This window comes from Stegostoma tigrinum, chromosome 37 (genome assembly GCF_030684315.1).
Source record: "Stegostoma tigrinum isolate sSteTig4 chromosome 37, sSteTig4.hap1, whole genome shotgun sequence".
NCBI lineage: Eukaryota > Metazoa > Chordata > Chondrichthyes > Orectolobiformes > Stegostomatidae > Stegostoma > Stegostoma tigrinum.
The window spans coordinates 15,423,058-15,449,108 of record NC_081390.1 but is presented as its reverse complement, the minus strand read 5'-3'; the positions used below and the strand labels follow the sequence as shown (position 1 = coordinate 15,449,108).

The 26,051-nt window shown below is 40.1% G+C and overlaps 1 protein-coding gene across 11 annotated transcripts in view; it reads left to right on the top strand.

The window, feature by feature from the left end:
• Window positions 1-26,051, top strand: part of kcnma1a (potassium large conductance calcium-activated channel, subfamily M, alpha member 1a) — an 828,270-nt gene that overhangs the window by 571,991 nt on the left and 230,228 nt on the right. For 9 of the 11 annotated variants that reach the window (XM_059640354.1, XM_059640351.1, XM_059640350.1 and 6 more), the window contains exons 9-10: window positions 12,866-12,957; window positions 25,486-25,596. In XM_059640354.1, the coding sequence (XP_059496337.1) occupies window positions 12,866-12,957; window positions 25,486-25,596 (203 nt within the window). Of the gene's footprint in view, window positions 1-12,865; window positions 12,958-13,042; window positions 13,135-25,485; window positions 25,597-26,051 lie in introns of all 11 variants that reach the window. The other 2 variants (XM_059640355.1, XM_048563636.2) reach the window with 1 other exon arrangement.

Below are 26,051 nucleotides of genomic sequence, written 5' to 3'. Positions count from 1 at the left end.
GTTATTTATCTCGAATATAGGGGTGGCTGGGCATTGTTATCTGTTGTGAGCAGATGATCAGCTCTTTGTCACATTTTGAAGTGAGAGGGTGTCAGTGATGATCTGCAGGAACAGCTTGTAGAGGGATGAAAACTGAGATCTGTCTCAATTCATTGGGAAAAGACTTACTTATTAAATAGGACAGTACATTACATTCAAACTGCCTGTACCATTACAGTGTTTGTTCTTTTATAAGGCTCCAGCTGCAAAATCCCAATGAAATTATAAAATTAGTTTGTAGTATTACATTTCTCTACAATCCCCTAGAATAATCAGGAACAGGTTAAATATATTAGAAAAGGCAGTTTTATTCAAAACGCTCATTTAGAGGAAATCATAGAATATGTAGATAATGTACTGGATTTATTTATTTATTGGATTTTCAGAAGGCATTTGGTTAGGTGCCATAAAACTAGGCATGGAAATCATATCATCCATTAATGGGAGTTCCTCTCACAGTTTGCCCTGATTCGCTTCAGTATAAAAAGAAATGTAACGATAGACGGAATAACAAAAGGGGGAGGGGTGCGGGCACAAAGTAGGGCTACATAGATATGTGATAGATTGTTTGCATATTACAGTGCCCTGATCGGTTTTCCAAACAATTAATGAAATGATTTTGGCTAGAGGTGGAAAAGGGTTGGTATTAACATCGGCTGATGACATCGGTTGTGGTCATGGCAAACTGAAAGGAACATAGCAGATTGTGTTTTGATAAACATAAAATACTGCAGATGCTGAAAATCTGAAAGATAAACAGGAAGTGCTGAAATAATTAAATGTGAGGCTGGATGAACACAGCAGGCCCAGCAGCATCTCAGAGCTTTTGTGCTCCTGAGATGCTGCTGGGCCTGCTGTGTTCATCCAGCCTCACATTTTATTATCTTGGATTCTCCAGCATCTGCAGTTCCCATTATCAGTGCTGAAATAATTTGGAGGTCTGCAGCATCTGTGGAAAAAGAGACAGCTAACATTTCAAATTCAGTGTGGATGTCCTTCAAGATGTTGTAGGATTAGAGGATAACATAGGTTAAGGGATTGGGAAGATTTATGAATGAAATATAAGGCAAAAGGAAGTTCACTTTAGCAGAAAGATTTGTGAAAGAAAGCAGGCCTTAATTCTAACATCCTTAACTAACTGAAGGCTTAGAATAAAGACTATAGATATTTCAACGCAATATGAGGAGTTAAAAATACCTGGGACAATTAGATCTTAGAGTGACTTAACAAGTTAATGTGAGAAATGGGCTGCATTCTGTTTTAGACCAAAGCCAATTGGAAATTGGATTGAGCCAATTTCATGCAACAATTGTCAGTATTTACAGTTAAGACCCTCAATTAGGTGAAGCTTTTAAACAATGTCATACAGAAATACAATGACAGATTACTATGAGCAGCCACTTGCAAATTTTAGTGCCTTCAATCTAACTTTTTAAAATTTTTTTTATGGAATAAGGTGTTGACCATATTATCCTGGATTATTCTGATAGAAAGAACAGGATATGGCACAGTGGAAACAGTGTGCCCATCTATTCCCATTGTGTAGATGCTTTTTAAAAAAGAATTCAGCCCTCCAAATGTAAATAGTCCAGAAAACAGAACCTTGTCAATGCATGAATATTTATCGAGAAGCAACCTGTAACTCACCAGTCTGTCTTTCACAGCATATGCTATCAGGCTGAGAGATTTTATTTAAATTCACCATAGAGATGATCTCCTTGTGATAGTGGTATGTAGTTTCCATATCAGCTCCATTTCACTGAACCAGATGCTGGGATCCCGGTACTGTGATGTTAAATTACAACCTGTACACTGTTGGTTCACATTTGTGCGATGTTTTTATCTGACCTTGCATCAGAAAATGAGGTTGCCAAATTTGCACCATCTCACTGTACTCCCAGTGCACAGCATATGATGGGTTCAGAGTACATTGGCGTCAAAGAATATGTTATCTATGGGTAAGAGCTCTTAAAGGAGCTTCGCTCACCCAGAACGTGACTGGACCAAGTTCATAACTCGGAATGGAACCTTGAAGGTGTGTCTGGGAAAGCTGATTGATTTTGGAACAGAGAGACTTTCTGCAAAAGCAATCCAGAACCAACCCAGATGAAATTTGCTGAAAGTGTCAGTGCTGTCTCAGCTCTGGTCGGATCCTGGGACTGAGGTGAGGAAGGCGTTTAAGAGTACATATCTTGTCACTTAGCTGAATTTTCTAAACTTTCCCCACACTGTCTTAACAGCACTTCCCTGGAAGCTTGATAAAGTACCAGATAGAGGATAAAGTCCACTTCAGTACTGTCTACCTACGTTCCAATGCACTGGCGTAGCCCAGTTTGAGAGGATATTCTAGATTGCTACCAGACCAATCTTCCTGCTGTCTGTCCACTAGATCTGGAAGCTACTGCCAAGGCCAAGGATGTGTGTAGTAGATGTTCAAGAGCTGACAAGATCTGATTGTTGAGCTGGCCAGTTGGGTGACATACATCTTTGATTTCTCTTTCCAACATATCTCTTTTCTGTTTACTTGCAGGGGAAGGCTGCACATAAAAGCAGTACAGAGCTATCCACTCTCTGGGTGTTCATTTTATAAGGTTGTAGAAGGGACCACTTCATAAGTAAGTCGGCACACGTGTGGAGAAACGTGTGGAAGTAATAGCTGAGGAGGTACAAGTAACTGACCTGAGAGAAAGCTGGAGGTCATGAAGCTGACTTGCCAGTACATTTCATGAAGTTATTTGGGTGCGCCAATCTGTCTTGTAGATGTGGGAATTTCTGTGATATTACTGCATGATTCACATGCAAAAATATGGGGACACATTTACTTATCCATGTCCCTTTTAACATAATCTGACTTCCAACGGAATTTTTGTCTCTGTGCCAACTAAGAGGCTGCAGTGGTCAAAACCCTAAAAATGACTCACTGGCATGTTTATTGCCCCTCTCAACTCTCCCATCCCTTCCCCACTCCGTCCCATTCCCCATCCCCCCCCCCACATACCCTTCATATACAAGAAGCAGTTTCCATACTGGAAAACTATCCCAACTCTTATTTCCTGCACCCTAAGCAAGAATGCAGTCCCCATTTCTGCGAAGGCCTGCCATTAAAAGTGTTAAAACCCTGGATCTTATACTGCCTTGGTGATAACAAGTTGACTAATTTGTTTTCTAACACTGTGAGAGAGTTGTCGTTGATGAAGGGCAATTGTGGAAAAATGTAGTGAGGTCATGGACCTTGATGTGAAGTTCAGGAGAGAGATGAGAAGGTTTTTTAGCTGCGTACACCAAGATTTATTGAGGAAGTTGCACTTGAATGGCACAGAGACTTAACTAGAAATGCAGACATTTGGATGATTGTTTGCTGATTGGACTGTAGGTACTGCCTATCTTGTTATTCCTAACTCCTTTCTGAATTGGTTCTGTGGCAGTTTTGCTGTGTAAAGAGCAAGTGACTGCAGAATGTTGTAATGATGACTGCTTTCCAACCTTTAGTGTAACATTCCCTACCACCACCCCTTCACTTGATCATTGTCAACATCCTGACAATCCGTTTCACCAAGAAATCAAATCACTGCCATACCCAAGGATGTCTCATTGGGATCATTGCCATTGTTGGTAAAGCTAGACCCTGTAGTTATCCATTTATTGTTTCAGGTCTTGAAGCAGGGCTCCCTTCTCATTAGAGAGAGAGAGGTGACTGGTGGTGGTTTAACCTGAGGATCACTGTACCTCAGGAGACCGGAGAAGGTAAGAAGGAACATCTTTCATGATAAACTCAGCCAGTGTGGGAATTGAACCCACAGTGTTGGCATAACTCTGTGTGCGAACCACAGAACAAACCTGAGCTAACTGGATCCCCATTCCACCCGACCCCACCACCAAGTTATCATGTTGACGTAGATTTCTGTAAAACAAAAATGACTGGGAGATACTAGAGCTTCTAATCCATCAAGCAGAGACCAACTACATGGGTACAAATAAGATCCCTATTCTACTGAAAATTAAATGACATTAGAAGCAAAGGACCATCATGCATATGCCAACAATAAAATCGGACACTATAGGGAATCACTCCAGATGGTAAAAGTGCAGGGCTGTTTCATGTTGGCTGGTTTCCATGGAGAAATTACTGAATTCTGTGGCTTGAGCAAACAATGTACCTATTACCTGCAGGATGTATTTATACACTGCTGGTTGTGAGATTTAACAAACACCGCCTGCTGTTGATTGGAAAGACCCGGGGATGTAAATACTGAAGGCAGAAGTTAACTTGTCAGCCATTGTGAATTGCCCCATCCTCAGTGTAGCTTCAATATCAGGTTGAAGGAGATGTCTCTGTGTCTCACTGTCTCACGAGTGATTTCTTCATTTCCACCTGCAGATCCACACATACTGCCCAGATTGTAACACCCAGGCAACAGCATAATAACAGGCCCACCATCTACAGCTAAGGTGTAGAGACATCTGTCCTGTATGCTTCTTCAAAATTTCCAGAATCTGCTGATGAATGAGGATGTCCAATGGAATGTATTTTAGCAAAAGCAAATACTGAAATCCAAAATAAAAACAGAAAATTCTGTAAGCGCTCAGCAGGCTAGGCAGAATTTGTGTAGAGAGAAACAGAGTTTAATATTATGAGCTGATGCTCTTTCATTTAAACACTTAAGTTCTATTTAGGCTGTGACCAATACTCTCGAAAATACCCCTTTAGAGAGAGGGAGTGCATTTTACAAAAGTCAGATTAATTCAGTCCAAAAAGTGAAAAGCACAGCAAAATGGAGCAATCTTTGTTACAGTTAGGATATTCTTCAAGCAAATGGCCTAAAAAAGCTGAAAGACCCCACCAACAAGCTGCCATTTAATAAGAATTGCAATTCTGCTAAGGGCACAAGAGCACGCTTTGGACAATTGGCCAAATTATTTGACATTTAGGCATCCATAGCTTATTACATTTTAGGTACGTTGGACTTCAGAACCACAAACACTGACCACAGAAGGTGCAGTAGGTCTTGATTCCAGTAATGTAAGTTGCCCATGCTCAATGTGCAGCTGTGCTATCAGCCATCTACTATATTGGCCCCATAAAAATCACAACTGGTACAAGTGTTCTGGTGCTGATTACATTTCCATTGTTTTGACAGAAGAAGAGGCCTTTATTTTCACCTATTCCTTGGCAGGTTTGCAAACAGTTTCTGGGCAACATAGAGGCAAAGCAGTGGGGGTTCATTGAATTATGTTTTGTGACTGAGGAAGATTAAGACCATTAATGTTCGCACCCCACTGTCCTTGCCATATGTTGACTCTGCAAAGGCAGCCAGAGCTATTCATCCCCAGGGTGTGTTAGTGCTTAAACTATATGTTATCAGACATTTTCTTCTAAGTGCCTCTCTTGGAATGGAATTCTGTGATGGTCTTTTTAAGATTTAAGGCAAGCAGGCTGTCAAAAATAGGGGTCAGTGAGATTTACAGTGCTCTACATTATTGATAAATACCAATATAGTTTTAAGACTTTAACAATTACTGCATAACTTTATAACCTGCAATATTATTTAAAATTGTATTATAATTTAAACAATTCGAAAACGGCAGGCTGTAGACAGTGGCTTTGTTAATGTAACAAGAGCCTCATTTGCAGCATTGTGAAGCACCTAACTGTAAAGCAAACCATCACAGTAATTCCAAATGATATGTTTAAAATATTGTGTTTTTACAGAAAACGAGTTAATCGTGAAGGGGGAAATAACATGTTGACTCATTAGTAAGTTGGTTCAAAGGCAACTCTACCCTCTTGGGGACTTTTAGAAAAATATTATTTTTTTATAATATAATTGACTGCAAAGTAAGCCTCTCAGCCTATTTTGTGCAGCTGTGCTGTAAAGCAGTCCAGTATGTTGAAAGACTGTATTTTTTTCAACAGCAGGGGATGCCATTAATTCTTTCTCATGCAGTTTTGCTGAGTGGCTGTATTAAAGTTTAAGCATGCAAGCTGCCCACTGTTGAGATCAGTCAGCAAAGCAAACTTCCTAACTGGCAAATAGGCAGACTGTTTCTCTACATTGTTTAGTATTTTGTTTCTTGATTTTATTCTGATATTGTATGTATTTTCATCTGCTGGAGAACCTATCAATAGCAGCTGAAGATTGCCGTCATTTATGTTTAGCTCCACCAAACACACTTGGCTTCCAATTAACTTCAACAGGTATATACAGCAATCAGATTGTGCATCTTTAAAAAGATAAACTGAATACATTCAGCTCCAATGTAGCAACATACCTTGAACAGATGTCAGACACTCTGGCAGCCAGAGCCCCCTGATTGGACGAGATTAACAGCCCCAATCAGGAAACTCATATTCTATGAGGTCCACTAGGCTGACTTCATTACAATCACTACAGTGTCACAGTCCTGCGTTATAAAATAATATGCAAGATTGACTTTCAAGAGAAGACTAGCAGATCTATCTAGTCTCCCCAGCATCATGAACATCTTGAATGAATATCCCTCCCTTTTCACCCATCCCAGCGACCATCAAATATCCTCAGAGGTATAGAATAAACATAAAACCCCATGCCCACATGTGAAGAAAGCCTTTCTGACTCCCTGTGGTAACTGAAGTGCAACCAGGTTAATTGTTTGAGGATTAGGAGCAACATCTGTAGGTGCAGACATAATCAACTGAATGGCCTCTTTCTGTTGCAATTATTATATGGTTCTAATGGTATAACTGCAATATTTTAAGTTTAAAACATATCAATTCCCAGGAAACTCCAGCCCTGATTCTTATTCCCCCTGCTCAAAAACATATTATTGATGTCTTTTTTTAAAAATAATATGAGTTAAACTTTTCCCCATTTTTCCACAAGTAAGCTCCCTGACTCTAGAAGTCTTAGCTATGCCTCATTACCCACTCCATTCTCTCTCAGGCAGCCCTGTTGTGGCATGAAGACATCAATTAACCATCTCCCTTTGAGCTTACCATCATTTGTGCAGTCATATGAATGGAAAGGATACAGTGAGGGAAACAGACTACTTTGTATCTATTTTTATGCAATATTCTATCAATGGATCCCATGCTACCCTACCTTGAACCTGGACCAATTGAAAATTACAGATATATTGTCCAGTATCTTGTGCGGTTTCCCACATAATATATTAATGTTTTGAACTGTAAGATTTGAGTTTACTATTCCCTGTAACATTAAGCTGGATCCCTTGATTGCCCATCAGTAAGTGGCTGGAGGAGATGACTGAGAATTTTATTGAAGAGTCAGTTATGAGCATTCACAACTTTAGGATTTAAAAAAAAGTGTATTTTAATGTTCATTAAGATGGAGGAATATCATTGTTAGCAATGGAACATTTTCCACTTCGAGCACCCTGGGTTGCCATTAAGCATTCCATGCTTAACTATATTACAGCCAGGTGTAACGTAAATCAAAGATATGTGTTGAGCTGTGAAATACGATTTATTTCCTATAACAGAATGACCTGACAACTCTCAGCTAACAATTGCAAATGAATTATGGTTACCAGCTGAGTGGGATATAGATCATATCCCACTGCTCATCATCTGCTTGTGTTGCTCATTTTAAGTAATTAAAAATCATAAAAGTTAGGCATAAATGTAAATTTTACTTGCTCTTAATTGATGCTCATGCTGGGGAAGTCATCCAAAACCATCACATTTTCTCCCCCCGTCCTGCTGTCTGTTTTGGATTGTGACTTCATTTTCATGAAATGTAGAAATGATTTTATTGAGATAGCCTTATGATTTGACACTGCTTTAGCATGAAAATTAGAAAAGAGCAGCAGGGCATCTCTCCCTTTTCTCACTTAGCTACTTTCTTTCTGGCCCAAATGAGGCTGTTGGGCTTAAAACCATTCTTGTCCTAATTTAGGAGCAATTCTACTCAACATAGTAGTGTCCACAGACTGAAATTGGCACTTACCAAGTCCATTTTACACAGGGCCGTATCCAACAGGCAGAGTGTCAAAAGTCTACATATCAGTTTTGTGTAGGATCCAAAGCTGATTTCCACAATGTAATATACATTTCTACAAGTATTCACATTTTTATTAGGGTAGAGTTGTCTTTAAAACAATACGAAAATTGTTAATAAATGCTATTTTTTTAATGTTGTGAGCGGGATTATATGCAATCAAAATGTATTATTAATCTTCTGTGTTTTTAAAATGAGCTGGTGAAAATTAGTAAAATTTTAGCTGTTACTCATTTTAAAACCAGTTCTATGAGCAACTTTCAGTGACGTAGATAATGTAGAAAACATTTGTCCTGCTTTGTGATAGTGCCAAGTTGCTGTTTTGAGCAGTTCTGTTTTGTGTAATAATTTTTCACAAATGCCAGTGACCATAATCCCTTCTGTGTGATTTGTTCCTCTAAATAAAGTGTACGTTTTAGATTTTTAGTGCGGTTTCAAGAGCCCTGCCCATCTGTGTCCTTCTCCAACTGCTAACAAACACATGGTTATAGGATGCACTGTAGAGCTTGTACCCTGGATGAGAATAAACCAAATGTATTAGTAATCATTCTTGATGTGAACTCAGAAATTATAAGAGGCAACGTTATTGGGTGAATACTATCTTCATAGACATTGCCAGATACAATGTTGACAGCTTTGTAACATTACCCCAAAGGAAGGGTAGTGTACATTCACTGGTGCTGGCAGCAGTCACTGTTTGGGCCTTGGAATCCAAAATCTTAAGGACCACTTAAGGTGCTCATTTATTTAGACAATGTATTTTAACGGCAAGACTGAGGCATTGAAATCCATGATGATTCATTGGACCACAAGGTCAAGGAGCAGGAAAAGACTATTTGGTCCTAATGAGATGGCTCTGTCCTTTTATTAGATTGTGACTGAATTGGTTGTGGACTTAATTCCACTTTCCTGTCAGTCCTCCATTTCCCTTGACTCCCTGGTCTATCAAAAATCTGTTTAATCTTGAATAAATTCAATTCTCCACCTCCACTATTTTCTGTGGAAGAGAATCCGATAGACTAAAGATCATCCAAGAGAAACTTCTCCTATCTCCATCTTAAAGGTGAGAACTTTTATTGAACTGTGTACCCCAGTTTGGGGGTCTCCTGCAAAGAGAAACAGTTTCTCAGAATCCATCCTGTCAAGTCCCCTGTTTCAAGTAGGTCTCATTTTATGCTTCTAACCATCAACGGGTAAAAGCACAACCTCTTCACCTTCTCTTCATGAGTCCTTTCCAGGCATGAATAAAGTGAACCTTCTCTGTATTGTTTCTAATGTAATTATATCCCATTTCAAATTAAAAAAAAACAAAATTGTACACAATAGTCTAATAATTCTCCAGAGTCCTGTACATTGCTGTCAAATTTCCCTACTCTTCTATTATACTCTTTTTGCAAGAAATACCAGCCTTCCATTTGTCTTCCTAATCATTTTGATGTACTTGCAAAGTAACATTTTGTGATTTGTGTACCCAAACCTCCAAGTCCCTTTGTACTTCCTAGTGCTGTAATATCTCTCCATTTAACTAGCATGTTTCTTTTCTTTGTTTTCATACCAAACTGCACAAGTTCACATTTTCCTACTTTATGCTACATCTGTCAATTTTTTGCCTACTCACTTAACCTGTCTCTATCTCTTCCCAGCATCTACACCTTCTCCTCACTACATATTTTCTTACCTGTTTTGCTATCATGGGTATGTTATATTTAGCTGCTACACATTCAGTCCCCATCTCCAAATCATTCACTCCGCATCATTGATATAGACTCTAAGTAGTGGAGGTCCTTGCACTGATCGCTATGGCACTCTGCTAGTCACAGCTTGCTAAAAGCTGAAAATTGCCCATTTCATCTTAGCCTCTGCTTCCTTTCAGTTAACCAATCCTTTACTGATATGTTACCCCTTACACCAAGAGACTTTATTTTGTGCAGTACCTTTTGGAAATCCAAGTACAGTACCTTTACAGTTTCCCCATTATTCACCTCACTTGCTACTTTTTCAAAGAACTGCAATCAATTAATTATACGTGGTTTTATGAAAACCTAATTGCATTGTGGTTTTCTAAGTATCCTGCTATAACCTCCTTCATAATAGAATCTAGCAATTTCTATACGACTCACATTAAGTTAACTGACCTACAGTTTGCTGCTTCCTGTCTCCCTACTTCCTTCTCATGATGTTACATTATTTTCTAGTCAGTCATGACCATTCCAGAAGCTAATGAATTTTGAAAGATTAATAGCTAATACATCTACTATGTCTACAGCCATTGTTTTAAAAACCCAGGATGTATGCCATCTGATCCTGGGGACCCGTGAGAACTGAGCTCTGATAGCTTCCCCACACCTTTTTCCTTATGGTGATTGTTTTGCATTCTTCTCTCACTTTCGGTTTGTAATTTTCAAGTGTCTTTGGGAAATTTTCTAAACCTGCCAAAGTGAAGACAGGTACAAAATAACTTTTCAACATCTACTCTTTGCATTTCATTACCAGTTTCCCAGACTCACTCTCTAAAGCTTTAGCCATCAATAGCTTTAGCGTCTTATATAAATACTTGTACAAACTCTTGCTGTCTGTTCTTTATTAGCAAATTAGCTTCCTCTGAGGTTCTACTTTCTTCGTCCTTTCTTTTGTCATCCTTTGCTATCCCATAAAATCCGTCAATTTTCTGACCTATCTCTAACCTTTGTAGAATTATATAGCAATCCTTTCAATTTGATCCTGTTCCTATCTTCCTTATTTAGCTACAGGTGCTGCATCCTTCTTAAAGAGCCTTTCTTGCTCATTGGGTCAGTCTTTTCTGAGTTATTTGATGTCTCCTTTAAAAATCTGTCATTACATCCTCACTGCTTTTTTTTAATCCAGCTTCCTATTATAGTTACCTTTTAAGTAGGGTCAAAATACAAGTCTTCGGCCCATATTTCTGCCCTGCAAATTGCCGTAGGGGTCTTTTTGAGATACTGTTTTTAAAGCATTCATTGCCATATTCAATTCCGTCCCAACATATGAGATATAATAGATATTTACTAGCCATTTGTCGTCACTTTTAAAATGAGTACGTCAATAAAAATCATCTTCTTAGGCAGACCCTCAGAACTGAGGAGGGCTTGCTTCCACTCTAATCTGATGTGTTCTGAGGTGGCTGATAAGTTGAAGCTCTGTAGGATTTGATGCGTAGGGCAGATGGTGCTTCACGGTCATGTGGGTAAGATTATGTAGGGAGATTAGTGTTCTTTCTCCAATGGCATGACCTATCCCCTGCAGGTTCCTCCATAGACTTTCAGTGTGTTCAGTGACTTCATGAATGAAGCTGCTCTGTTTTGGCCCATCACATACTAGGGACTCCCATAATCCAGTGGGGGTGTTTGATCTTTTCAGGGATGCCTTTAGAACATCCTGAGACAGCTTCTGTTGTTCTCCCGGGAGTTCCCTGCAATACCCATGTTCCAAGTGGAGAAGTTTCTTGAGGAGACTTGTGTTAAGATATGAGTGGCATGCCCTACCCAGTGGAGCTAATTTTGTGTGATTAGCATTTCAATAACAGGAATGTTGCCTTAGTAACGCCTTTTTGCTACCTGATATGCACAATCTTGCAAAGGCATGGCTGGTACTATTTCTCCAGGACTTTAAGGTGGCTGCTATAGAGTTGTCAATTCACCAAGCATATTGGGAGTCACTGCTGCCTTGTAAACAATGACCTTAATCTCAATTAGGATTTGTCCAGAGAAGAGGCCTTTCCAATGACTCAGTCTTAATCTTAGTTAACTTCTGCATCAAAATAGACTTCAAATTACAAATACATTGGTGTTTGAGGTAACGAGAGTAAACTGACATCATATATGTGTGTTAGTGCTGACAACACAACATCTCAGTGGTTTATCCAGGTTCCTTCCAGTAGTATGATAGCTCCATCAGTAAATGTCCCAATTGGTAGATCTTGGAGGCTGAGGAAGCCTTGTATTTGAGCTGTGCTACCTAGCCTGAGAAGTGTAATAATGGTGCTCCTGTTACTCTCAATACTTCTGGAAGACATGAGGGGGAGAACTAGCTGAAAAGCACATTGTAGCCCTAATTGAAAGAGCACGCGTCAGGAGAGAACAGAATCAGGCTTAACCATAATGCCCTGTAATGGACAGACTGCTAGTACCTTGTGTAAAAGGTACCTATGGAGACATTGAAAGTGAATCCCAACATAAATCATTCAGAAATTCATCCAGATACAGCTCTCAGATGCAACCTATCACAAGCAAAGTGTTTGTTGCACGAAACATGGCAGATAGAAATTTTCTCTTGATTGCTTTTGCATTTTTTTCCTTCAATGTTGAATCTTGTGAGCAGACTTTTTGGACTTGTTTGGCTGTTACATAATCAGCTCTGTGTTTTTTAAACATTTTTATTTCCATCAAAACATGATTTTGGTCCAATTATTTTCATTGAAAAATTTCCTAAAACTCACAAACTAAACTGGTGCAAGCTCTTCTGAGTCCCTAGCCTCATTTATTCATTTAGAGAATATAGCTTATTTGTTACTTCTACTGTACTGTTAGCAAAATAGCTCTTGAGTAGATGAAATATTTTCACAACTTTATTTCAAAAAGCTCCAATTTCTTTAGATTTCTAAGCATAAAAAATCCCTCTTTTGTAAAAGCTCAGCCTTTTTGCTTTGTGAGTTCTAGATTTAGCAGAGCTGAGATTTTCTTCACAGATCTGACTAATTCTTTTACAATTTCAGATCTTAAGAACATCTTCTGAACCTTAGAACACAGCATCCCATCCCCTCTTTGGCCTCTCTTTTTAGTCTATTCTTCTGTCTCCTATCTTCTTCTTAGGCCATGTTTGCGAGCTACGTCCCTGAAATCATAGAATTAATAGGAAACCGCAAGAAATATGGTGGTACCTATAGTGCGGTTAATGGAAGAAAGTAAGTATCCCTTGGGCCTCTGCTGCCTCTATTGCAGTAGAATACTCTCTGCATGCCATTTTCTTTTTCTGTTTCATGCATGTAGGCAATGTTTGCTCGCTACGTACCAGAAATTGCTGCTCTCATCCTTAATCGGAAGAAATATGGAGGGACTTTTAATGCGACTCGAGGCAGAAAGTAAGTTGAACCAAACAAGGTGTGCTTGTGTGACCTCTGAAACCTTAATGGTGACCTCTGCACCACAGATCTATTCACTTGTTTGCGCTGTGATGTCAGATGTTACTGCTAGGATTGTCACACTGTCTTTGGAGACCTAGGTTATGATAAGGCACGTGTCACATTTGTTAACTCTTATTTTGTGAGTACCTGAAACTAGAATTCTTGTTGTTTTAGTAGTCTACGGACAAAGAAGAGGCTGAAGAAATGCTTGGCAGTCAGACTGTTGTAGCTACCTTGTTTTTGGTTTTCTCCAAAGAGAGGATAATATTATTGTCTTGATTTCAATATTTACAATGTCATTTAGAATGATTTATTTCAAATATTTTTTTAAAAAGTATTCTAAACTTGTAGTCAGTTCTTCCATTGCTCTGACATTTTCAACTACTTTATTTCCTGCGTGCAGCTTGTATTTTCCATGTTTCATTAAAATCCATGTGACTCTTACATAGAAACCATTTCATGAGAGCTTGCCAGAGGCTCATCTGTCACCAGTATTCAGTTCTGCAATGCTGTGTGGTCTAAAACCATGGCCTGATCTTCAGTCAAAGCCCGCTATCCCTCCCTTCCCTTCCACTCCCCCAAACTCTGAAGAACTTAACTCCTAGCCCTTCAGATTCTAAATGCTTTTGGCTTGCTTTACAGTCTGTCAGCAGCCTGCTTGGCTGACCAGGCATTTTGCTTTTAGATAGTTATTGTTTGTTGCTTCTGCTAATTTTTGTCTTTGTGAATTCCCTCAGATTTTCAATCCCACCCTAATTGAAACTCTGCTCTTTCATCAGCACACAAACTGCCTGGTGGAGATAAAATTCCTTGAAACCATCTTAATTTACGTGGGTGTAAAGTTTTTAAGACCTTTAGTCACTCGGACTTTGCATCATTGCTTATATGGCTGGGAAACACTGTATGAAAGTCAGCATCCTTTGTTTTGTAGTCTCATTTCCCCATTAGCAGAGGAAGATTGACGATATGTTATGTTTGGCGAACATTTTGATTTTCATTTGGAGGCTAACGTTGAGAGAATGAGTTGTCAGAATCTTCAGAACCCCTGCCCAGGAGATAAGAAAGACCATGTGGTTGTAATTTCCAGCCACGCAGCGACTTTAACCACAGCTGGCAAGTGTGGCTTCTGGCCTCAGCCATGAAGGCTAGCTGGAGTTCTTGTCTTTTGTATGAGTCAACTTTTTCTAATCAAGAGGAAGTTGATATGAAGTGACATTTTATAAACAACTTATTTTCCAACTTTCTAATTTTAACGTATCAATGTAGCCCTGAACATAAACATTCATTTTGTGCAGCAACAGAATGTCTAAATACCAATTAAGATAGCTTGCAGTTTTTTGGCTGTCACAATTCATAAGCGGTCTGTGATGAGAATTAGAACAAATAAAGCCTGCCATCAGATTATGAAGTTGCATTGCGTGAATCCAATGCGCCCAAGCAGGCAACCACTGGTGCAGACTGACATGCAAAGCAAAATATACCACGATTTCCTCTTTGATCATCTCTCTGAAATTTGCATTCTTTGAGAGGCTTTATCACAGGACAAACCAACAGTACTTTCTGTGAAAACAATTATGCTTTTAATGCACAAATGCAGTGACATGAGGATTAGAGCAGTAGACAAGAGGTATGGCTGAGTCTGGTGCTGATGCTGGAGCTGCTCTTAAACCTGTCAGTCCCTTGGGTTCTTTGTTGCATGGCTGCATTTGCACGTTAATTCACTATAACCGTGGTTTATTCCCCTTGTGTTTTATGTCTTTTGACTTTCTGTTGTGTTGTTTATTTCTTTCCTTTTTAATGTGAGTGATAATTGTGTTTGACTACTGCCTGTTTCCAATAACATTTGTGCTCAGTTGAAATCTCCGCTAAGAGTTTTAAGCTGGTTTTGCCTCTCAAAATGTAAACATTGAAGTATTTGTCAAATTGAAGCACTATTATCACTAAGGTCAGAGAAGTTACATAGATGCTTCCCAAGCCCTGCTCCCATCTCAACAAAAATAAATAAATGGACTGCCAGATATCAGCCACACATATGCATGTTCCACACTCTGTTTGTCAGGCATTGGTTGTATCTCTCTTTGTCTCCCTTTCCAGAGATCTGGAAACAAACATTGATGCCTATCTGCTGGAAAATTATAAGGGGTCTAATTCCTGGAAGTTTCCTTCTCCTTACTATCACTGCTATATTCAGTACTACTGTATTCAATTTAAGGGATTAGAAAAATGCTCTCCACCACTACCACTATGCCATCTCCTGCTTGCTTTTCTTTTACAATATTGACTCTTGCACTGTTAATCCAACTGTTGTCAGCCATTGAGCTGTCAGGATGTGACATTAATGGTTGCCAGTGGTGAATGAGGATATTCCTGAGTGCATCAATGCAAGCAGAGGACTAAGTTCACAAATTGTGGAAATACCTAATGGTTCATTTTTCCATCCTCCCTTTCAGTTTGTCTTTGGGATTTGAGATGAGTTGAATCAATATGTTAAACTTGTAACAACCTGCAAACTGAAGCTGGTGCAAGTGAGAAGCTTACTATCAGTAAGGATCCATTTAAAATTCATGAATTGCACTGCAGCTTTGACCTGTTCAATATTTAAGGTAGCTCGTCAAAAGATAGTAATGGTACCTATATGCCACAGCCAATTGAGTTTCGTGTGAATTAGCTTTATTAAAGGCACAAAGTGGCATTTTTCACCTGTACCCTGTCCCCAGTCTCCCACTATTGCAGGATGATTAAATCCTGCAGCAGCTAAAATGGAAGAGGAGAAAAGTACCAGGGTATTTTGCGCTATTAAGGAGTCTTAACACCTAATGTTGTAAAATGTTCATTACAATCTTAACTATCTGATTAGGTACAATATTCAGTCCTAAAGCCTGATATAAACAAGAATTTTAATTTTGCAATTTATGTCAACAAGGTTATTTTGAAGTGTTCTACACATTTTAAAGTAATTTCTTGTGCAGAAATATGAGTGTGGAACCTGTTCCAAATTACCCTCTTCATACAATTATATGAAAAGTTAAGACTGAAATAGTGCTGTATCTTTATAAAAGAAGAAAGAAGTTTAAGTGGCGTCTATTTGAGATTAATGTTCACCTGTTTCAGTCACTATTGCACCCAGTGCTTTCCTCCACAATAAGGTAAGGATACTTTTATTCTGTTTTGTGTCTTAGTCATGGATTTTGGATTTTGTCATTGAGGGTCTGTTTCCCTCTTACTCTGGTGATGGTGGATTTGTTTTAAAATGCTGGCTGTCTGGCGAGGGAGGTCCCGGATAATTCAAATTACTTATAAACTCTTTGGATACTGCATTTGTGTGTGAACATTTTGCATTTGTGCTTTTGCAATCAATGTCAGACAATTTAAAAATATGTGCTGAAATCTGACAGTCCAGTTATGTATTTTAATCTTGCCAGGCTGTTTCTGGGGATGCATTAGGTGTCTGGTGATGGGTACCTGTCTGAATCTTGCAGGGTATTTGCAGGTATCCATCAGATCGCTGGCAGTCTGGTGGTTGGAATATATCTGCTATCATTGCTATTTGTGAGTATGTCTTAAGTTGTTTGGTGGTGGGTATGTATTTGAGTCCTCTCAGAATATTATTGTGTATGCATCAGGTTTTTGACAGTCTGGTGGTGGGTGTATGTCAAATTCCCTGGTGGTTTAAGAAAGACTTTTGGCCCGAATTCTCCTCTATTTTTCCGCAAAACCCAGTCTGTGTTCTGCAGTTAGGGAATCAGTGCCCCAGTAGAGCTTTTTGAATCATAAGACCTTGGAGTTAATAGCTAAGGCTGTTACTGTCACCTCTGTGGTACTGTCAGCATCTTGCAATGTCTTCCTTTGAGCGACTGGCTCCTGGTGGTGCTGACAGGGTCCCAGAACTACTGACATTCAACTTCTCGTCATTTTTCCATTTATTTATAGAAGATAGCGAAAACCCAAAAATAATTCTTTGTGCAGTCTGAAAGAAAATAATCTATGTTGATCTTCTCTATTCAGTTTATCTGTTCTGTATTGATACTTTAATTGATGCTTTCTGATGCACAAGGACTCTGCAACAGTTATAGAAATTCCTCACATTGGGGCTTTTGCATAGCATGACTGAACATCACATTGGTGTAGTAGCATAATTATCTCTCAATGGCTAGGCACAAGTCCCCATAAAAAAACTTCTCCTTGTTAAAAGGTGGGTGGGTGGGAGGGAGACGCAGAGTGATTATTTAATAGATATTTTCACAGCTGAATATCTTTTATTTAATCTTTTTTCAGTACTACTGTATTCAGTTTAAGGAATTAGAAAAATGCCCTCCACCACTACCAGTATGCCATCTCCTGCTTGCTTTTCTTTTACAATATTGACTCTTGCACTGTTAATCCAACTGTTGTCAGCCATTGAGCTGTCAGGATATGACATTAATGGTTGCCAGTGATGAATGAGGATCATTCCTGAGTGCACCAATGCAAGCAGAGGACTAATGAGGTGAAGGCTTTGGCCACTTCAGAAGTTGAGCGTGGGGTACCAAAAGAAGTTTAAGTGATGAGAAAAGATCCGAAGTACCAGCTTAGTCTTTAATATTCATTTGATTGTACTTATCACTAAAGCCTTTTCTTCTCTACTGGGAGAGTAGTGTGAGGAGCTTACCTGAAAAACTATATGTTTTTAATCTGATTTTTAAATTACACACTCAACAGGAGCAACTGTTTGTGGACAACAAAATGTGAGGCTGGATGAACACAGCAGGCCAAGCAGCATCTCAGGAGCACAAAAGCTGACGTTTCGGGCCTAGACCCTTCATCAGAGAGGGGGATGGGGTGAGGGTTCTGGAATAAATAGGGAGAGAGGGGGAGGCGGACCGAAGATGGAGAGTAAAGAAGATAGGTGGAGAGGAGAGTATAGGTGGGGAGGTAGGGAGGAGATAGGTCAGTCCAGGGAAGACAGACAGGTCAAGGAGGTGGGATGAGGCTGGTAGGTAGATGGGGGTGCGGCTTGGGGTGGGAGGAAGGGATGGGTGAGAGGAAGAACAGGTTAGGGAGGCGGAGACAGGTTGGACTGGTTTTGGGATGCAGTGGGTGGAGGGGAAGGGCTGGGCTGGTTGTGTGGTGCAGTGGGGGGAGGGGACGAACTGAGCTGGTTTAGGGATGCAGTAGGGGAAGGGGAGATTTTGAAACTGGTGAAGTCCACATTGATACCATATGGCTGCAGGGTTCCCAGGCGGAATATGAGTTGCTGTTCCTGCAACCTTCGGGTGGCATCATTGTGGCATTGCAGGAGGCCCGTGATGGACATGTCATCTAAAGAATGGGAGGGGGAGTGGAAATGGTTTGCGACTGGGAGGTGCAGTAGTTTGTTGCGAACTGAGCGGAGGTGTTCTGCAAAGCGGTCTCCACGCCTCCGCTTGGTTTCCCCAATGTAGAGGAAGCCACACCGGGTACAGTGGATGCAGTATACCACATTGGCAGATGTGCAGGTGAACCTCTGCTTAATGTGGAATGTCATCTTGGGGCCTGGGATAGGGGTGAGGGAGGAGGTGTGGGGGCAAGTGTAGCATTTCCTGCGGTTGCAGGGGAAGGTGCCGGGTGTGGTGGGGTTGGAGGGCAGTGTGGAGCGAACAAGGGAGTCACGGAGAGAGTGGTCTCTCCGGAAAGCAGACGGGTGGGGATGGAAAAATGTCTTGGGTGGTGGGGTCGGATTGTAGATGGCGGAAGTGTCAGAGGATGATGCGTTGTATCCGGAGGTTGGTGGGGTGGTGTGTGAGAACGAGGGGGATCCTCTTTGAGCGGTTTTGGCGGGAGCGGGGTGTGAGGGACGTGTTGCGGGAAATACGGGAGACGCGGTCGAGGGCGTTCTCGATCACTGAGGGGGGAAAGTTGCGGTCCTTGAAGAGCTTGGACATCTGGGATGTGTAGGAGTGGAATGTCTTGTCGTGGGAGCAGATGCAGCGGAGGCGGAGGAATTGGGAATAGGGGATGGAATTTTTGCAGGAGGGTGGGTGGGAGGAGGTGTATTCTAGGTAGCTGTGGGAGTCGGTAGGCTTGAAATGGACATCAGTTACAAGCTGGTTGCCTGAGATGGAGACTGAGAGGTCCAGGAAGGTGAGGGATGTGCTGGAGATGGCCCAGGTGAACTGAAGTTTGGGGTGGAAGGTGTTGGTGAAGTGGATGAACTGTTCGAGCTCCTCTGGGGAGCAAGAGGCGGCGCCGATACAGTCATCAATGTACCGGAGGAAGAGGTGGGGTTTGGGGCCTGTGTAGGTGCGGAAGAGGGACTGTTCCACGTAACCTACAAAGAGGCAGGCATAGCTGGGGCCCATGCGGGTGCCCATGGCCACCCCCTTAGTCTGTAGGAAGTGGGATGGACTGTTTGTGGAATTGGCTGCCATTGTTTCACCAAAAGATAATTCCATGTTTCCTTGTTATTCCTGTATTTTTTTTGTAAGATTATGATTTTACATCTTTAACCAAGAAGACAATCAATGTTGAGTATTTCCCAAATTATCAATTACATCATTGGGAACTAATCTGATGACGATATTACTTCAGATGTGCTTTAATCTTCGAAACAAAGTTGCACACTCTTCATACAACATGATGTTGCTTATAGTTCTGTTAAGTTATTATATTTTTAGAAAAGTCATTCATTTCTGTGTCTGTAATTACTTCCCTTTTAAAGTCTCAGAAATTATAATTAGTAATAAGACAAAATGTGTTGCTTGATTTTTATTTGACAGCTTGTGTAATCCCACCCCTCAGCAATTCTGTTACACCACTTTGAGAACTCATCCATAAACATCAATGCCGTTTTTACTGTTTAACACTTGCCTTCTCTCTTCCTGATATTGCCCAGGCCTTGTATATTGTTAACTCACTCCTCGTCATTCATTCCATTTGGTTATTTTTGGGCCATAATTGGAATTGTGTTGACGTTATTCATGAATGCTGATTTGTTATTTCATCAGCTTAAACTTAACCATATTTATTCTTGACTTTAATGATTCTTCGGCAAGTTTGTTCCAAGCTGGAGTAGTCAGTCCAATTCTTAACACCAAACTTTAGAAAGAAAATGAAGGCTTTGCGGAGGGTGCTGCACAAATTGTGTAGAATGATGAGATATTAGTATGGACTGAAAAAGGGTTGTTTATATCTGAGGGTAGGAGGGATATGAAAGATGGTTAAAAACATTAAGATGTTTAGATACAGTAAATAAAATGGAACTGTTTTCAGTGGTTCAAGGATTGATTTAAGGTGTTTAGCAAAAGATCCAGGAGAGAAGCTTCCTGCACACTGAGCAGTTAGAATTTGAAGTGCATTTCCTGAAAATGGAATCAAACAGTGGCCTTCAAAAGGGAACAGGTGGAAAACATGTGATATGGGAAAAGTGCAAGGGAGTGGGATTAACCAAATAGCTCTTCAAAAGAGCTAACACACAATCAGTACGCTAGGTGGTCTCCTCCTGTGTGATACTCAACTATTATTTTTGATGACTTTGTTGATGTTATGGTCAGAGCCTTATAACTAGTTGCTCACTAGTTAGAGAAGAGAATGTGGGCCAAATTTTTCACTCCTGTTCTACCTAACATTTTCTGATAGATTTGAGTCAAGTGGGTTTTGCTTTTGATTCCAGCTCTGGTAAGTATCACACCAAAACTTGCTAAGCTATCTTTTCAGCATGCTTCTTTATGGGAGGAATCACAGGACATGACGCCAACCACACTATATCTTACAAGATATTGACATCGTCAGGAGTTTGGAACTGAAAAGTGGCTAAAGTTTGATGACCGTGAAACGTCATAATATCTTGAAAGCAGTTTGACCAAAAAAAAGTCACTAATTGTGCTCGTTCCTTTTTGGAGAATGTTCATTGTTGCTAGAGATCCACAGGCTCAGGGATCTTCCATTACCTTACTGAAGTGACTGTTCTGCTGGATGAACACAGCAGCCAAGCAGCATCCTAGGAGCACAAAAGCTAACGTTTCGGGCCCAGACCCTTCATCTTCTAGGCCCGAAACATCAGCTTTTGTGCTTGTAGGATGCTGCTTGGCCTGCTGTGTTCATCCAGCTCCACACTTTGTTATCATGGATTCTCCAGCATCCGCAGTTCCCATTATCTCTGAAGTGACTGTTCTCCCTGAATTAGGCCACACATTGATTTGCTATCAGTTAATTTGACGAAAGCCATTATTGCTGGCAAGACCAACCCTACCTTCAGCAGATTTTTATTTTGTTCAGGACCGCCAATCATCCCGGAGTTTCGCCTCCCAAACCCAGCAGGTTTTCCACCAATTTATTGTCCCAACACTGGTGATAATGAAAATGGATAGATATTCATCACTTTTTCACTTTTAAAGTGATCCTAATGTTCAGTATCTCTTTATTTTCGGCCAGTTTTCTGTTCCACCTTGTCTCCTGCAAGTAGCTCACTTGGCATGGAGCAGAACAGCACAAGATCCCTGGTCTGTATGACTATAACTAAGCTATTTTAATCAATACTTCTGTTCAAGCAGCAAGTGCTGTCAATGCCATGTGAGTAACTCTACTGAATCTTGGAGAAGATTAAAAATCTGTATAACCTGTGAGACAAGATCAATTATATGTCCTCTTGCGTTATATCACTTTCCTCATACAAACAAGCCCAATAGTTTCTCAGGAAGCATTTCAGCCCAAAACATTGACTTTCCTCCTCCTCAGATGCTGTCTGGCCTGCTGTGCTTTTCCAGTTCCGCGTCTATTGACTCTGGCTTGCAGCATCGGCGCTCCTCACTGTTTCCATGCCCAGAGGAATGAGCAATACTCAGTTTAAGTGAACAAAAAATTAAGACACAGAAGAAAAATACTACCAGCCTTTCCCCTCCACTCCACAGTATGATTCATGCTGTTGGCAAAATTCAATTCAGCCGCATTGACTACTTCAAATTCTCTAATGCTGTATTTACTTCACAGCGCTGTCAGAGCATGAGGTAAATCGGCCCACACTGCTGCCTCTGTCGGAGCCTAGAAGTCACATGAAGATGTGATTGAGTCCCCTCCACCCCCCACCTTCAGAGGCTGCTGTAGCAAATTGGAACTGGAAATGGTGGCTCAGACGGACGGCATTTTCCTGGCTGCATTGACTCAGATGCGGTTTCAGGACTTTGCTGCTAAATGAAAGTTGGAAAGGCGAGTTGCAAATTGAAGGCTGCAAGCAAATGTGGACATGCAAACCACAGCTGTTTGTCTTTTGCTGCTAGTGATGTTGAATCTGCTGTACAGAATGAATGGGCAAATTGCCACAGCCAAGTCTATTATAGAATTACCACTTGAAGTAGCTCTGTAACATAAATGAGGATGAACTAAACAAAACAAACACACAAAGACAACGACGTATGAAATACATCCATGTACACACATGCTCTCTTTTTACATAATTACAAAAGACTCTTTGGAGAAATAATCCCTTTTGTTTCACTTCGTCTTTGCTTTACCTCCTCCAAGCACATCTGCAACTCTTCACATTGTCCTTTCCAGTTTTCTTTCAAGTAAGAATCTTATTTTAAATTGAAATGCTCCCATGAGATCCTAATCACATAATGTTCTTCAAACTCGCCAAGAGCAGTCTGGAAGAAGCATCTGTCCCTCACTGGTGGGTATAAATAGTGTTTTAGAAAGAGCACAATGATAGCTTTTTTCATAGATGATTATGCTCCACATACCAGTTTCTTTGTCAACATCTGTAAGATTTAACATTAAAAGCCAAAGTTAAATATATTCTAACAAGCATTTCAAGAAAGAAATGTCATGGTTTTTATAAAGTGTGTTTCACAATCTCAGTCAGGACTTCCCAAAACACTGCAATCAGTAAATAATTTTTGAAGTGCAGTCCCTGTTCAAAGGTACAAGCGATGATAAATACATCTTCAGAAAGTACGTTGGCGATGAGAGAAGGAAAAAAAAAACTTGCAGATGGTGGAAATCTGAAAGAAAAAAAATGAAATGTTGGGCATTCAGCATTTGAAAGTGAAAGTGATGTGGAAATCCTGAATATCTATCATTTGCTTGCCTTTCCTTTCCAGATGCTGACTGATGTATATTTTGGACATTGTCTGCTTAGAGCACTGGCTTTCTCCTTATATTATGTCGGAGACCTGAGGTCTCCGTGGAATCATCAGCACATCCAGTCACCCAATCTGTACTGACTAAAACACTGAACAGTGCTAGACTTCAACTGAGCTAGAGATCAGCAAATTAATTGATAAAGTTGTCATTTTAAAAGTGCAACACAATTACTGCACATGGTTTCCATCACTATTGGAGTCCATTGAATATTGTTTCAAAATTCTAGGACAATTACTTAGTTATTTTCTAGTTTCAAGTCTGTGATATCCCTGAGGAGTGACACAGCTAACAATGGCTATCACGCCATTAATGCTTTAGCCATACATTTTCTATGTTTTGCAATAGTCTATGAGTATTATTTTAGTGTAGAATTGTTACAAATGTAGCCCTCAATTCAAAAACAATTTCTCACCTCCCACCCTTTCAGAATTTATATACATCAAAGTGGAATGAAGATTCTGGGATGATGTCTATGTAATGCTGATAACTTCCTTAATTTATAACTTCCAACAGTCGCCCACCTTTTCAAGTGATTGGATATTATCAACAGTTTGCCACTTTTCCAGACAGCAGTAAATTAATTTCATATTTGAACTCAGTCTTATTTTCTTCCTTTGCTGAGGTTAGATCCATAGGCAGCAACAACCCTCCAGTATATCATTTGACAATGACAGTCTGGATTTTGAGAAGATTTTTTGTGAATTGGTGTATTGGGTATATGGGGCGTTTTGTTGGAGCTAGTTTGTAAAATGGTTTATTTGAGTTCAAAAGTGAAAGGGTTTATTAACTTTGTGAAGGTGTTTATTGGGTTGGCCTATGGATATGTGAAAAGGTCTGTTGGTTTTGTCAAGGTATTTATTAGTGCATGATATTGGGCATTTAAGGGGTGCATCAAACCTGATTTTAGTTCTACTTATCCCTCACTTTAAGTGACTATCAGCTGTTCTACAACATGTCTTGCCAAAGAAGTCATTCTCATCTCTGCTTTGAAATTGTCTGCGGTAGGAGCTTTCTAATTGCTGTACATCTGTCTATACCTTTGCTTGTCCGGCACTAAATATACCATGTCATCTCAGTAACTCTTCACTGCCCTGTTAGACTTATATCAGACTTGACACTGGATTTCCACTCATCAGTCTAAACACAAGACCGAAAACCTTGCACAACACTCAAACCATAATGCACTAAGATTAATCTTATAGTCTCAATATTCATGGACCTACGTATTCCACTTTAATCACATCTCAAACACACTTCCATCATTTCTTTAAGGCAATGATGAAAGAATGCATGAATTCATCAGGGACTAATGGGTTCTTGTTTGATACACTGAAACCAAAAATTGCAGGGGCACACTACAGCTTTGGACTTCAGGCACACTCTTAGTTCCTTGCTGCAGGTTATGTGTTGCTGTGGCTAACTCCTTCTTAGGTTTGATTGTACTCAAGGCATAAACTTGTGTACACATAAACTTGGCAGCAAAAACCTTTCCCTGTGGCAAATGATTGTTCGAAAGACGTTAAAACTGAACACTGAATTATCATTGACTTATTTTAAAGCCCAGCTCTGTGTCTATCCTCAATTCTTCCTGTTTACTATGCCCTCTTCCTGTTTTGTTCTTCCAAGGACCAGTTGTTGTTTTAAGGTAGAATGTTTCGTAATCCCTGAATTTGCACTGCTTTCAAAAAGTTTTCAAATCTAGGGTGGTTGGTTACTCCTATGAAAATGGCAGAGGAAAAGTTTTTGCTGTTGACATCAGTGTGGGAAAACAGACCTAGTTTCACAGTGTTATTTTTTGCCAGTTTCAATTGCCAGTGCTGCAGATTGGGATTTGACTAATGGCGCATTTGCCAAATCAGAAGTTTGTTTACATTGTCATCTCCAATACCTCATGTGGGTTTGATCAAGAGTAAAGTAAAATCTAGTGCTGAACTATCTAGAGCAGATTAGATAAAGGGAAAAAAGATTAGCAGTCCTGCTTTGGTTTGATCTTTTTGATGAATTTGTGCTCCCATCTCCTGGACGGACACAGGATTCTTAAAATGTCAATGAGCATTTCTTGCTTCACAGGCAGAAACCCATCACCACCTGTCACAACACGGCTGTTTTGTCTCCGTAATCCAGTTGGTGAAATGATAAGACTGCATTAATGAAAGAATCTTTGACCTTGGGCCTGTCACTGAGTTTTGACCTGGTCTACTTTCACTTTAACAGGCATATAGTTGTGTGTGGACACATCACACTGGAGAGTGTTTCCAATTTTTTAAAGGACTTCTTGCACAAGGACAGGGATGATGTGAATGTTGAAATAGTCTTTCTACACAAGTAAGTAAAGTTTTGATTTGCTTTGGAACAATAACATGCAGAGATGTCACAATTATGTACAATATTCTGTGATTGTGCTCAGTTTTTGCCCTGTCCAAAGCTTAATACTGGAAGAAAGAAAAAAAAGTATGAAGTTATTTGTGTTGATACCTGTAAAATGGGGCTGAGAGAGGAACTGCATCCCCCTAGTGCACCAGTGTGGAATGTGCTCATATTGTTGTGTGTTTGTCCAGTTTAAAAAGCCCACTGTCTGGAAAGTGCAAAATCCATCAATTACAAGAAAACAAATTCAAACTGGTGGCTTTAGAAGTGTACCCAGTGCACAACAAAGTTTTCAGCTGACCCTGATTATGATACTGGTTAGAGAATCATCCCTGAGTTCAGGTCGAAGAATGTCAGACACAATCTTTCAGCTTGATTATTTTCCCAGAACTGCGCCTGGAAAGAGTAGTTGT